General features: G+C 41.8%; 1 protein-coding gene and 1 long non-coding RNA gene across 2 annotated transcripts in view; both read right to left on the bottom strand.

The window, feature by feature from the left end:
* LOC115142833 (ral GTPase-activating protein subunit beta-like) overlaps nucleotides 1-14,863 on the bottom strand; it is an 80,564-nt gene that overhangs the window by 7,722 nt on the left and 57,979 nt on the right. The window contains 8 exon segments of the mRNA XM_065001651.1: nucleotides 300-378; nucleotides 622-727; nucleotides 8,154-8,290; nucleotides 9,434-9,556; nucleotides 10,486-10,654; nucleotides 12,790-12,948; nucleotides 13,519-13,711; nucleotides 14,406-14,578. Coding sequence (XP_064857723.1) covers nucleotides 300-378; nucleotides 622-727; nucleotides 8,154-8,290; nucleotides 9,434-9,556; nucleotides 10,486-10,654; nucleotides 12,790-12,948; nucleotides 13,519-13,711; nucleotides 14,406-14,578 — 1,139 coding nt within the window.
* Nucleotides 1,845-4,325, bottom strand: LOC135560201 (uncharacterized). Its single transcript, XR_010458777.1, has 2 exons — nucleotides 3,039-4,325; nucleotides 1,845-2,930 (listed from the first exon to the last, which is right to left on the bottom strand). It is a non-coding gene; the product is annotated as an uncharacterized LOC135560201 (long non-coding RNA).

Raw genomic sequence — 14,863 nt, forward strand, 5'->3', positions numbered from 1 at the left:
AATACAATTTTGTTTGACTGATTGATTGAGAATCCCTCAAATCTGCAATGTTCCATAATTGTTGTAGCAACTGCTTTCTCAGTTCAATTCTCTATCGACTCAACTCTTAAGTATGTCTGAAAATGTTTCTAGCTGTCATATCCTTGACGATCCAATGGTCCCTCCCTTGACCTTCTTTTCCAATGAGATTTGAGAGGGAGGCGAGGAACAGAAGGAGGAGGAAGCAAGGACTTCACAGCTGGAAAAAATGTCAGACATAGTCTCTGTGTTGAGTAGTGATGGATGGGAGCCTGTAGTACCTTGTTGAGGTGCTACTGTTGGCCGTGGTTTCCACTCCAGTGCTCGTCTCTACCAGCAGGTCAGCCAGGGGAAAGTTCTCTACAATACAAGAATTCAACATACACTGCGGTTAAAACTTATTAGGTGCACAAAATCTATTAAGATGAACTGAAGTCAGTAATTACCAGAAATAAGGACATTCTTCTATCAAATACTTATCAATAAAATATCTAAAATAGTTCTATAGAATAGACTCAACTGTATCCAATAATTTTTATAAAGAACCAAAATGGCTGCCAATAGAGGACAGTTTCAGCGGGACGCAGGAGGAGGTTAGCCTACCGATATCATCGTAGCGCTCCACCCAGACCACCAGTACTTTGGTCTCTGGTCCCATTGGAGGGATGGTCCTGCCGGGAGGCATCTTCTTAGACTTCACCGTAGGACTCTGAGGGACAGACGAGCCCTTGTTAGAAAAAAATTGCAAAACGCACACCCCTAATTAACTTAAAAAATTTGAGGGGAAAAAAAAATATCCCAAATATATTTAAGCAATAAGGGGGTGTTATGTTCTTATGCACAACGCAATGCGGAGTGCCTGGATACAGCCCTTAGCCGTGGTATATTGGCCATATACCACAAACCCCAAGGTGCCTTATTGCTATTATAAATTAATTAGAATTGTAAAATTAAATGTTCTCACACACCTGTGGTATACGGTGTGATATACCACAGCTTTCAGCCAATCAGCATTCAGGGCTCGAAACACGCAGTTTATAATAACCGATCTATAACTACGCTTTAATCAGCGATGCTTTAGGCTAGAAACAAGCAAATAAAATCACATTTTATTGGTCACATACACATGGTTAGCAGATGTTATTGCGAGTGTAGCGAAATGCTTGTGCATCTAGTTACGACAGTGCAGCAATTTTTTTTACATTGGATAAAAGTAGAAAGACTCAGAACTAGAAAATGGTATATCATACACAGCATTTTTGAGGAACAATGGGAAAGTAAGTATACTTTGAAAGGTGATACACTTGTAAAGTCACTTTTGAGAAAAGGACCTTTGAATGTTTTGGTACCTACAAGAGAGCGCTCCTTTGTCTACGCCCATTGTTCACACCCTCTTAAGCCAGCCCCACCCATCTCTTTAAGGATTCACATGAGGTCATGTGCAAAACAGTGAGTAATGTAGTAAAAATGAAGACAGTGGTAGTAGCCTACAATAAGGAAAAATTCCAAGTAAACAAAAAGTGTCCAGATAAAAATATTTTATAAATATTAGATGACACTTACCCAGATACACTTGTCTAAATGGATGGGTCATGTGAAAGAAATGCTATAACCCCCAGCCAGATCCAGTGGTGGAAAAAGTACAAAATTGTCATACTTGAGTAAAAGTGAGTCATTTAAAATTCCTTAGATTAAAACAGACGGCACAATTGTATTTTTTTTTTTAATTAAATGTTTTTTTTATTGACGGATAGCCAGGAGCACAATGTACTTAAGTATCAAAAGTAAAAATATAAACCATTTCAAGTTCCTTATATTAAGCAAACCAGACGGCACAATTATTTTTAATTTTTTTGATGGATAGCCAGGGGCACACTCCAACACTCAGACAAAATTTACAAGCAAAGCATTTGTGTTTAATGAGTCCGCCAGATCAGAGGCAGTAGTGATGACCAGGGATGTTCTCTTGATAAGTGTGAATTGGACAATTTTCCTGTCAAAATGCAACAAGTAGTTTTGGGAGTCAAGGAAAATGTATGGAGTAAAAAGTACATTTTTTTCTTTACGAATATAGTAAATATAAATAAAGTATATAATATAGTAAATATAAAAGTATATAATATAGTAAATATAAATAAAGTAATGTACAGATACCACAAAAATTACATTAAATAAAAATACTTCAAAGTACTACTTAAGTACTTCACACCACTGCCCAAATGCCTTCACACCAGAACATTTTCATATACTGTTACACGTGTACTTATCACAGTATTGCACATATGTTTATTTATTTTGCACATGTACAGTACATAAACAGATGCATGCGCCATGTATTTATGTGCTGGACACTTGATACGGTCACATGATATTGTTGTGGTATGCCACAAAATCATGTTACGACCACACATAAATATTAATTTGATATATATCAATATTTTGCTAAGTCTTGCTAAGTGGATGGTCTCTACTGCAGCTGTAAATGGTACAGCCAAATGGTTACTTGCATAGTAGCAATATCAGAAATAGTGTCAATATTTATCAAATATACAGGATGTGCAAGAACATTATCAATGATAGACGAGGTATTTATATATATATATATATACACAATCTGGGGTAGTGGCTGAGCAGCAGGATAAACCCCAACAATTGTAGCAGCAACGTATGCCGTGTGTGTTACTAGAGAGTCATTTGAATAGAGGCACTGCAGATAGTGCTGATGACTGGTCCGTCGCAAAACACCCTGATCTTCTCAAAAATATATGTTTGTCTAGCTGTGTCCAGTCCAGGTGGTGCTTGTATAGGCATGCCATCTATGGGATGTCAGAGTTGCTCAGCAGCTAAAACCTGGTCCCAACAGTGCGAACGCTCCTTGGCGTGAACAACACCAAGGCTCCAGAGCATCAAAGCTGTAACAACAACAAATCAAAGACATTACAACCTTGCACAACATCAATTCACCTCCCAAGTTTATATAAGAATAATAACCTCATACAATGCAATGAAAATATTTTCACCTGAAGTGCTGGTACTGCTTGATCTGTGGCAGTACAGAGTCAGCCATAGCTTTCCACCAGCACCGTATTATCCTCCAGTCCAACCAGCTGTGGGATGTTGACCCCTGTCACAGTGCTGTCCTTCACAACAGCAGCAATCTCAGACAAAGTGTTCACTCTGGTCTTTCTGAATCACTGCTTGATGAGGCCGAAGCACCTGTCAGGAGCACACTTGGTGTGGCCTGTGATGAGGAAGTGAATGTCCAGATTGTGGTGGAGCTTGTGCATGGTCCACCAGGCACAATACCAGATCACAAACCTGTTCTTGTTTTGGCCACTGCAGTTATCACAATTCAGGTCCACATTTGATTTTTCATCTCTGTAGTTAGTGAAGAAATGGTGCATGTAGTTAATGACTGCGCTGCAGTCTTTGCTTGCCTGGGCCAGCTCTCTTTTTGATGACTGGCTGGCGGATTAGTCAGGCCGGTTCTACTGATTGATGCTGAAAGACAAATTCCAGATACAAATATTTTAGCATAATTATACAATAGATGCGAAATGGCATTCTGCGATAACATCACTACACACAGTTCATACAGGTAATGTTAGCTACTGTAGCTAGCCTGCCATCTAACGTCAGCTGGCTAGCTAACAGCAAGCTTTAACTGGCAATACAAACCGATTGTCATAGTTAACCAATAAGTTCAATGTTAGATAGTTTGCTAGCTAACATTAGGCCATAACTAGCAATGCGAAATGGCATTCTGAGAAATCACTAACGTTACACACACCTCATACACATAAGCTAATGTTAGATAGCAATCCACCCACCTAACCTCTGCTAACATTAGCTAGCTAACAACAAGCGGGGGTCTTCAAAATCAAATCAAATTTTGTTGGTCACATGCAGATGTTAATGCGAGTGTAGCGAAATGCTTGTGCTTCTAGCTCCGACTATGCAGTAAAATCTAACAAGTAATCTAACAAATACACACAAACAACTACCTTATACAAACACATTGACGCAAATATAACAGGGATGAATAAGAATATGTACATATAAATATATGGATGAGCGATGGCGTTAGCAAGCAAAAAAATTAACTATAATACCAATCCATAGAGTAACGTTACTAGCAATACAAACTGATTGCAAGCCAAAGTTAACTAACATTGAACCTAACGTTATTTGGTTAACAAGCCAGCCATCGAACTCCAGCTGGCTAGCTAATAGCAAGCTTTAGCTTGCAATGAAAACAACTTTCTGAAAAAATTAGAAATGTATAATCTCTGAAGCTATAGCTAGATTCTTACCTGTATACATGGATGAAAGGTTCAAGGCAGACTGTAACCCCTTTTAAAAGACACCCGGTGTTGTTCCCGTTTAGTTTGCACAGCAGGTTTGGCCCATTGTGTTCCGCTGATTTCAAAACATGTTATTTTCAGAGAGAGTCAGCATTGCATGGCACGATCATCGTCCAGAAATTAGTCCATCACAACTTTTTCCCACTGACCTTTGTTGATAGCGCCTGATAAATTCAGGGCAGAAATGTTATTGAGAGCAGTAGCAAAATATTTGCAGTTCTCCACAGCAAAAGTTTATAAAAAAAAACTGCAGTAGAAAGGAGTATCTAATAATTACGAGCAGATCATTTTATCGACACAAGATGCAACACCGCAGACCAATCCAAACTCACCTCTCTGCATGTCCACTCATTATCTTAGCTAGCCAATCAAGGCTAGCTGGAAGGTTGCAGGCTTTCTCTGTGGCTAAACCAACTAGGCTTGTAATTTAACAATTGTATTCGTATTTACAGATGACATACACGTTTGATATTAAGTCACATGAAAGTTCACATGTTCGAGAAGGCATTTCTGCCAAAAAACGCATTTTCATAAAATAAAAAAAAGTACGTTCAAAAGGCTCTCCAGTAAAGTTGTGACTTGCGACATACGCCTAGTTCCCTGAATCGGGTCACATATACATATAAATATATGGATGAACAATGACTAAGCGGCATAGGCAAGATGCAATAGATGGTATAAAATAAAGTATATACACATATGAGATGAGCCATGCAGGATATGTAAACATTATTAAAGTGGCATTAATAAAGTGACTAGTGATCCATTTATTAAAGTGGCCAATGATTTCAAGTCTATGTAAGCAGCAGCCTCTCTGTGTTAGTGATGGCTGTTTAACAGTCTGACGGCCTTGAGACTGAAAAACAGATTCTGTCTCTCGGTCCCATCTTTGATGCACCTGTATTGACCTCGCCTTCTGGATGGTAGCGGGGTGAACAGGCAGTGGCTCGGGTGGTTGTTGTCCTTGATGATCTTTTTGGCCTTCCTGTGAAGGCTGTAGGTGTCCTGGAGGGCAGGTAGTTTGCCCCCGGTGATGTGTTGTGCAGACCGCACCACTCTCTGGAGAGCCTTGCGGTTGTGGGCGGTGCAGTTTCCGTATCAGGCGGTGATGCAGCCCGACAGGATGCTCTCAATTGTGCATCTGTAAAAGTTTGTGAGGGTTTCAGGTGACAAGACATGCCTTCAGCCTCCTGAGGTTGAAGAGGCGCTGTTTCGCCTTCTTCACCACACTGTCTGTGTGGGTGGACCATTTCAGTTTGTCCGTGATATGTATGCCGAGGAACTTAAAATATTCCACCTTCTCCACTGCTGTCCCGTCGATGTGGATAGTGGGTTGCTCCCTCTGCTGTTTCCTTAAGTACACGATAATCTCCTTTGTTTTGTTGACGTTGAGTGAGGTTGTTTTGCTGACACCACACTCCGAGTGCCCTCACCTCCTCCCTGTAGGCGGTCTCGTCGTTGTTGGTAATCAAGCCTACTACTGTTGTGTCGACTGCAAACTTGATTGAGTTGGAGGCATGCATGGCCACGGAATCATGGGTGAACAGGGAGTACAGGAGGGGAATGAGCATGCACCCTTGTGGGGCCCCAGTGTTGAGGATCAGTGGGGTGGAGATGGTGTTTCCTACCTTCACCACCTGGGGGCGGCCTGCCAGGAAGTCCAGGACCCAATTGCACAGGGCGGGGTTGAGGACCTCTAGCGTAATGATGAGTTTGAAGGGTACTATGGTGTTGAATGCTGAGCTATAGTCAACAGCACTCTTACATAGGTGTTCCTCTTGTCCAGATGGGATAGGGCAGTGTGCAGTGTTATGGCGATTGCATTGTCTGTGAACCTATTGGGGTGGTAAGCAAATTGAAGTGGGTCTAGGGTGATAGGTAAGGTGGAGGTGATATGATCCTTGACTAGCCTCTCAAAGCACTTCATGATGCCAGAAGTGAGTGCTACGGGGCGATAGTCATTTAGTTCAATTACCTTTGCCTTCTTGGGTACAGGAACAATGGTGGCCATCTTGACGCATGTGGGGACAGCAGACTGGGATAGGGAAACACACCAGCCAGCTGGTCTGAGCTTGCTCTGTGGACGGTTTAGGGATGCCGTCTGGGCCGGCAGCCTTGCGAGAGTTAACATGTTTAAATCTCTTACTCACGTCGATCATGGAGAAGGAGAGCCCACAGTCCTTGGTAGCGGGCTGTGTCGGTGGCACTGTATTATCCTCAAAGTGGGCAAATAAGGTGGTGTTTAGTTTGTCTGGAAGCAAGACGTCGTTGTCCGTGATGTGGCTGTTTTTTCTTTTTGTCCGTGATTGTCTGTAGACCCTGCCACATACATCTTGTGTCTGAGTCGTTGAATTGCGATTCCACCTTGTCCCTGTACTGGCATTTCACTGGTTTGATTTCCTTGCGGAGGGAATAACTACACTGTTTGTATTCGGCCATAATCCCAGTTACCTTTCCATGGTTAAATGCGGTGGTTCGCGCGGTCACTTTTGCGCAAATGCCGCCATCTATCCACGGTTTCTGGTTAGGGTAGGTTTTAAGTCATAGTGGGTACATCTCCTATGCACTTCTTTATAAACTAATTTACCGAATCAGTGTACAAGTCGATATTATTCTGAGTCTACCCGGAACATGTCCCAGTCCGCATGATCAAAACAATCTTGAAGCGTGGATTCCGATTGGTCAGACCAGCGTTTAATAGTTCTTAACACGGGTACATCCTGTTTTGAGTTTCTGCCTATAGGAGGGGAGGAGAAAAATGGAGTCGTGGTCAGATTTGCCAAAAGGAGGGCGGGAGATGGCCTTGGATGATTCGCGAAAGTTAGAGTAGCAGTGATGGAGTTTTGCCAGCACGAGTACTACAGTCAATATGCTGATAGAATTTAGGTAGCCTTGTTCTCAAATTTGCTTTGTTAAAATCCCCAGCTACAATAAATGCAGCCTCAGGATATATGGTTTCCAGTTTGCGTAAAGTCCAGTGAAGTTCCTTGAGGGCCATCGTGGTATTGGTTGAGGGGGGATATACACGGCTGTGACAATAACTGAGAAGAATTCTCTTGGGAGATAATACGGTCGCATTTGATTGAGGAATTCTAGGTCAGGTGAACAAAAGGACTTGAGTTCCTTTATGTTGTTACAATTACACTATGAGACGTTAATCATGAAACATACACCCCCTCCCTCATTCTTCCTGGAGAGATGTTTATTCCTATCGGTGCGACGTACAAAGAATCCAGGTGGCTGTATCAAATCTGACAGCATATCCCGAGAGAGCCATGTTTCAATGAAACAAAGCATGTTTGTTGTTTACCATTCCTGCAAACTCATGGCTTGGTTTTTGCTCTGACATGCATAGTCAACTGTCGGACTTATATAGACAGGTGTTTGCCATTCCAAATCATGCACAACCAATTGAATTTACCACAGGTGGATGCCAATCAAGTTGTAGAAACATCTCAAGGATGATCAATGGAAACAAAATGCACCTCAGCTCAATTTTGAGTCTCATAGCAAAGGTTCTGAATACTTACGTAAATAAGGTAAAAAATAATCAGTTTTTGCTTTTTAATTATGGGGTATTGTGTGTAGATTGATGAGGGACAAAATGCATTTATTCCATTTAAGAATAAGGCTAACGTAACAAAATGTGTAAAAAGTCAAGGGCTCCGAATACACTGCATGTAGACACTGGTATGGTTGGAGATCATGATAATAATGTAAAAGAAAATGAACAAGTAAGTGTCCCTTATAATGGTTTGTAGTGCGTCTTACCCTCTGTGCGGGTGCCACGTTGTCAGAGTGGTTGGGGAAGAGCTCCAGTGTGAGGTTGGACTGTTTCAGCAGGTTGGGTAGCAGTTCCATCTGAGAGTCAGAATCCACTGTGGGGAAACTGCTTTCCGATGACTCAGCTATAGGAACAAAACAAGTGAGAACACAGCCTGCACCCCAAACGGCACCCTATTCCCTAGATAGTGCACTACTTTTGACCAGGGCCCCTATATAACATTAGTGCACTACTTTTAACCAGGGTTTTGGTCAAAAGTAGTGCACTATATAGGGAATAGGGTGACATTTGAGACACACACACATAGATGAACCCACGCAACTTCATCAGTCACGGCATAATGTGGCTAAATGTTTTACAACAGAAAAAAAGATGAGTCCATTTTCTTCTGTTTAGTGCCTAATGAATACACCCCTGCTCAATGACTTACTAATACAATTATAAAGCTCTAAAAGAACAATTGTTGATCAAATTAGAGAAAATCAAATTAATTTCAATTTATGTAAAATTCTCCCCACAAAAATAACACTCAAAACATTGGGGATTAAACAGTCAGCCCTGTGCAGACTCTGCAATGAAGAAACAGAATCAATAGATCATCTCTTTTGGTACTGTCCTTCAGTAGCTCGCTTTGGGAGTCAGGTCCAGAGTGGCTGTTGAGTCATAATGTCTGTGTTCAGATGGACCTACAAACAGTACTGTTAGGAGATCTGAAAAACCACAATCAAATCAATGTGAAATATGATTATATTCATCGGTAAATTATTAATTTTTTAGGCCAAACTCAATAGAAATAGTACAAATGAAGAGGTTCAAGACCCTCGTAAGACACCACAGTAATATAGAAGGATGTATTGCAAAAGGAAATAGTGAAATGGCAATACTGGGAAAGATGGGTTAGTCTGTGGACATCTGAGGGACGGAATTAAGATTAGAGGGATTGGTTGATTTGGCGATGCACTTGGGAGTTCAGTAGAAATATAAGGCTACATGTGTATATATATTGAATTGGAATGTTTTCCACCAGGTCCTCCAACCAGGGGATGGGGTGGTAGGGGTAAAAAAAGAAAAAGAAAAAAGGGGATAAGAAATGATGCAAGTAATGTTATTTTATAGACTAATCTGTCTGCTAGTTTCATAGCTGATCTCCCCCCCAAAAAACAAAATCCAGATGAAGAGTGGAGGAGAGAAAATAAGATGTGATGATGGATGAGGAGTACAGGAGGGAAAGTAATAGAGGAAGATGGGAGAAAGGGATGAGGCCCACCGGAGGAGTCTGTGAGCGAGGGAACGACAAAGGCGATCTCGGTCAGGGCGTCGGCGTAGTACAGCACCCGCTTCTCTCCATTGAACACGCCCCCGCCCGTGTCTCCCAGGGTGATAGTATCATCTGTGGGGACAGAAAGGAACTCCCTTACTACTAGGTTTGGGCATTTTAAATATTTTCACTATTCAAATAATATCATTACATTTTTCCGGATATCCCGACAGTCGAAATACACGTGTGCGAAAAATAAATATTGTTTGCTGCGCGACATGGCAGAGAGGGTGCTGCTCAGCTTGAGCAGCAGGGCACCATACTTGCGCTAGTTAGGCAAACTGGTTGCGGCCATAACATCTGGTTGTGCCCGTCTTGACTGCATCAAGAATGTCAAGAAGCTGGTTGAGAGAATGCCAAAAGTGTGCAAAGCTGTCATCAAGGCAAAGGGTGGCGACTTTGAAGAATCCCAAATATAAAATATAATTTAGATTTGTTTACCACTTCTTTGGTTATTACATGGATTCCATATGTGTTATTTCATAGTTTTGATGTCTTCACTATTATTCTACAATGTAGGGAAAAGTGTCCACACATTTGACCGGTACTGTATAAGGAGCCTGGAGGTGGAACCTAAACAAGTATTTATGCTCTAAGGCAGGAAATGCGTCAGAATAGGGGTGGCATTACTGCCTTACTTCAATTAGCAACAAAATCCATAGTTTGCAAGCGACTGTTTACTGGAAGATGTGCAGCGCCATTTTGAGTACTGCAAGCTTGCCCCGTAACAACTCGAGTTCCAGGCAAGGAGCTTCAGTCCCTTGCCATTTGAGTGAAAACTAGCATGATGCACATTGACGAGTTTGATTTTGATTTGTTTAACACTTTTTCAGTTACTACATGATTCCGTATGTGTTATTTCATAGTTTTGATGTCTCACTATTATATATATATATATTTTAGAAAATAGTAAATATAAAGAAAAACCCTTGAATGAGTAAGTGTCCAAACCTTTGACTGGTACTGTATATTCTCAGGTTGGCATGATAACGCTCCCTCACCTGGTTGGATGCTGTCTCCATTGTTGTTGTGGTTGTTGATGGACCAGCTTGTGTAGACGCTGCCTGTCCAGCCCGGGTGCTGCCCCACCTCCACGGGCCAGCCCAGCGACATCAGGAACTCCAGAAAGTGATGCTGCACGTTGGCGCTCGACTCCACATTTCTCAGGATCTGGCATTGGACCATAGAGTTAGTTAGAGGCCTCATCATGGATATAACCCATTTTTGCATGGACATTGCCATTGAGAGCATCAACAGGGCAGATTTTCCTATGGGTTGGGAGTGATCAGCCAATGATTAGAGCATTGTCTTATACAAATTGGTTGCTATGGTTTGTAAATGTGACCCGTTTCAGGAAACTAGGTGTAGGTCGCAAGTCACGACTTCACATGAGCGCCATTTGAACGTTTCATTTAAAAAAAATCTAAATGCGTTTGTTTGGCAGAAATGCCTCTTAAACATGTGAACTTTCATGTCCCTTAATAACAAAATTGTATGCTGTAAATATCTGTAAATATGAAAACAACTTAAATTACGAGGCTTGCTGGTAAACCACAGAAAAAGTCACCAACCTTCCCAATAGCCATGATTGGCTGAGATAATGAGTGGGCTGGACATGCCGAGAGAGGAGTCTATTTGAGCTCATTCTGTGTTGGTAATCCTGTCAAATGTGGATTAAAAAAAAAAAAAATGTAGCTGTTGCTCTCCACTTTCTGGAGGATCGACTTTTGGAATTAGAGTATGATAGCTAAAGAAAACACCTGTTTCTGGATTACGTCTTCAAACAAAGGGCATTTTTGGCATGGATTCGTGACCATCATGCGTGATGATGTAAGATAGTCTAGCTAGCTACATTTTCAGATATGACACGTTTCTAATTTTTACAAAGTATTTTGTTTAATATGCTTATGTTGTTATTATTCATTGTTGTTTAACTAGCTAACGTTAGCTTTCCGGCTCGCGATGTGTGATATTCTACGTTGTTTACCTAGCTAGGTTCATTGTTTACCTAGCTACATGTCTTGAGCTAACGTGTACTGTTAGCTAGCGTTAGCTGGCTGGCTCCCTAGCTAACTTTAAGTGGCTGGCTCGTTAGCTAACGTGATGTAATGTGTGTGATCTTACATGTTGTTTACCTAGCTTGGTTAATCTTTTACCTAGGTAGCTAGCTAGCTACATGTCTTAAGCTAAAGTGTACAACACCCGTTGAATACGGCCGGTGTCAGTAAAGTTGGCAGAAAAGCATAATGAAATTGTTGCCAACAGAGCTGGTTAGGCTGTTTTCATGTTATCCAGAGGTAAACAAATCATCGGCCAGAGCTTCAAGTGTGCGCTCTGAGCGCTTCGAGAACAAAGCGAGATGGGTGGGGCAAAAGCTTAAGAGGGTGTGAATGATACTGAATGGGTGGAGACAAAGAAGAGCTCTCTCACCAAAACAATAAAATACAATTTTCTCAAAAGTGAGTTTACAAGTTTAGAAACTTTCAAAGCAGAATCACTTTCCCATTGTTCCTAAAATACAGTGTATGATATACCATTTTGTAGTTCTGAGTCTCGGCTTTTATCCAATGTAAAAAACAGAAATTCTAATTTTGCTACAAAAGACAGAATCCAGGTCGTGAGTCACAAATGGCTTGAAACTATATCACCGCCATCTAGTGGCCATAATGAATGAATTACAAGATTTTTGTTCAGGACTATTAGCACAAATATTAGCTTTACAACTTTGTTCAAACAAAAAAAGAATAATAAAATGTACTACTTTAATATGGAGATAAGACTCAATGGCACGGCCTGTGCTCTCACAGAAGCCATAATGGGGCAGGTACAAAGATGAGTCCTCTAACTAATTCTATGCATGGGACACAGGGACAGACAGTCCATTAACAGAGACGTGAACATGAAATATTTCATTGTCTGTAAATGGTTTTAGATTGTAAAAGTTTTTGGTCAAAATTGCAGTTGTATTTTGCTAGTTTTATTAACAAATAGGTTCGAAATGAGAGAGGGAGTCTGCAGATCCACCAATAGACCAGACTCTGGCAACTGTTTTTTTCTTCAACCATTTTAGAATAGTTTAGCGTGACCGTCTAGAAGGATTTTCAGAGAAAGTAATAATATCAGGGCATGAAAATAGTTAAATCGAGACTTTTGCACTGGTCCGTAACTCTTGCGCCGTGTTCATTAGGGCACACGGTAGCAAAAAGTTAAAACGTTTTAACAATGGAAAACCAGTTTGACCTTTTTCCTTCTGTTCGTTCCTACTGAACACAACCCTGTTGACACCCTCCTCTTTAACCTCTCACCTCCTGGCTGCTCTTCTGGCCGGCCTTCATGTAGAAGAGGAAGACTGTGTCGCAGGGCCGGCAGGGCAGCAGGTCCAGGTAGCTCATGTCGTCAAAGAAGCCCGGCAACCCAGAGTCCAGTGCAATCAGGTGTGGAGGTAGGCGACTGTTGCCGGGCTCCTGGAAGTCAGGAAACATCAAGTTAAATGTCATTGGCTGGTTCATCAAGCTATACAATAGGCTTTTCTTGGCTGCTTAATATTGCTGCTGTAACATTGCTGCCACCAGATATGTGTACCATTTTTGGCTAGCCCTCCACCTGTTTGGTGATAATCTGTAATTAATTTAGACGTTTTTACAGAGGATGTTTCAGTTACACAAATGTTCATCTAACTAAGGTGTTTTGTGCAGTATTGCGCGACGTGTTGTATTATGTAAACAGTTGGCGCTCCTAAGCAGGTCTGTCACACTGTCTATGCTATTGGATAGAGAGCAATCACCGCAGCTGTTCACCCCATGCTAGTGGGCAGATGGACATCGTCAAATCAAAACCCAACCTTCGTTTACCTGTTGTGGAGCATGGACTTTCCAAAATCAGTTTTAGATGAGACTGACTTTATGACCAGAATGATCATATTTACACATTGCAGTCAATTTTGCGACTAGAATAACTGTTTGACTCATATCGATGCCACATAGGCTGTTTTCAAACCTCTCCTCTCCCCCTCCTCCCATCTCTTTCCCCAGTACCTTGAGTGCCTCCAGTGACAGGAAGCCAAAGTGCGACAGGAAGAGGCGGGCCGTCTGGAACTCCTGCGAGGGAGTCGGGGGCTTGCAGTCCGTCAGCACGTCTGGGAAGCTCTTGCTGCTCCAGCGCTCCTCGCTGCCGTGCTCCAGCATCGTCTCGTACTCGATCTGCTTGGCCATCACACCTCGCAGCTTGCTCAAGGGGCGATGCTTTGCATCTCCAGCTGTGCCAAAGGTCAATGAGGAATGGATTCTGATGGAAATGACAAATAGTAGTCATTATTGGGGCCGTGTCATTGCATAACATCCACCGGCACCCATCAGTTTGACATTTTTCAGTTCACATGTTTAAGAGGCATTTCACCCTCTAAAATGGTTATGAACTGGAAAATACTGAGGAGTAACCAATATCAGCTGGCTCTGATAAAGAGCAAAAGGTTTGGCTGGTGATGTTAGTGAATCATGTCACGTTTTGTGTGTGAGGACAACTCGCGTCCGGATCACTGTACATCAGTGTAGTAGCTATGTGTCATGAAGTGTTTGGCTTGTCAGTTGAGAATATATTTTTTTTCTTCTTTCAGGCAGACACTTGTTCATTGAAGTGGACAAGTTCACAGAGAATGATAGCCTACTTTTTGTTGAACATTAAATGAGCTAGTTGTCCTAGTTGTGCAAAGTGGATTCAGGTGTCCCATCACTCCTATGGGGCCAAAGCGGTGCTGATCAGTTTTTACTAAATAATAAATAACAGGGGGGACCTTGAATCTAGATAAGCACTCCTATTTTGAGTCACTTTGTAAATACAGGAAATGGCTGATGCAAACACCACCTCCACGCTACAATACAATTCTCATTAGGGCAATGGAGACATTATTCTAATAAGGATGGACAAACAATGCCAGCCTACCTCCTTATCTACGATATCGTGTAGGTCCGGAATGCTCAGGTCTGCTTTCACAAATGGAATTTTATCCACTTCTTCTGGGAAGGGTCTGTGTTTGACGTTCAACCGGATCCCCACATCATTTTTGGGAGTGGGCCGACTCTCTGGGATAAACACCTGCTACAGAGAGGAGTGAGAGAGACAGAGAAGGGGGGGGGGGTAATTCTGATGAGATACAGACCCCTGGGAAAGGAACTGGGAAAACTCAGCAAGAAACATGGACTGACATGTGATCATTTAGCATTGTTAAAGGTCTACGATAAGCATCTGATGAATATCAATTCCCTGATGCAGACATTTTTCCCCAAATAGATCTGGAACCAGCAGTCATAGTTAACATTGAATGAGATTAGAGATCATTTGTTCATTACAGCAATGTGAAAACCTGGTTCCTAACAATGGAGT

This window comes from Oncorhynchus nerka, linkage group LG15, assembly GCF_034236695.1.
Source record: "Oncorhynchus nerka isolate Pitt River linkage group LG15, Oner_Uvic_2.0, whole genome shotgun sequence".
Classification (NCBI taxonomy): Eukaryota; Metazoa; Chordata; class Actinopteri; order Salmoniformes; family Salmonidae; genus Oncorhynchus; species Oncorhynchus nerka.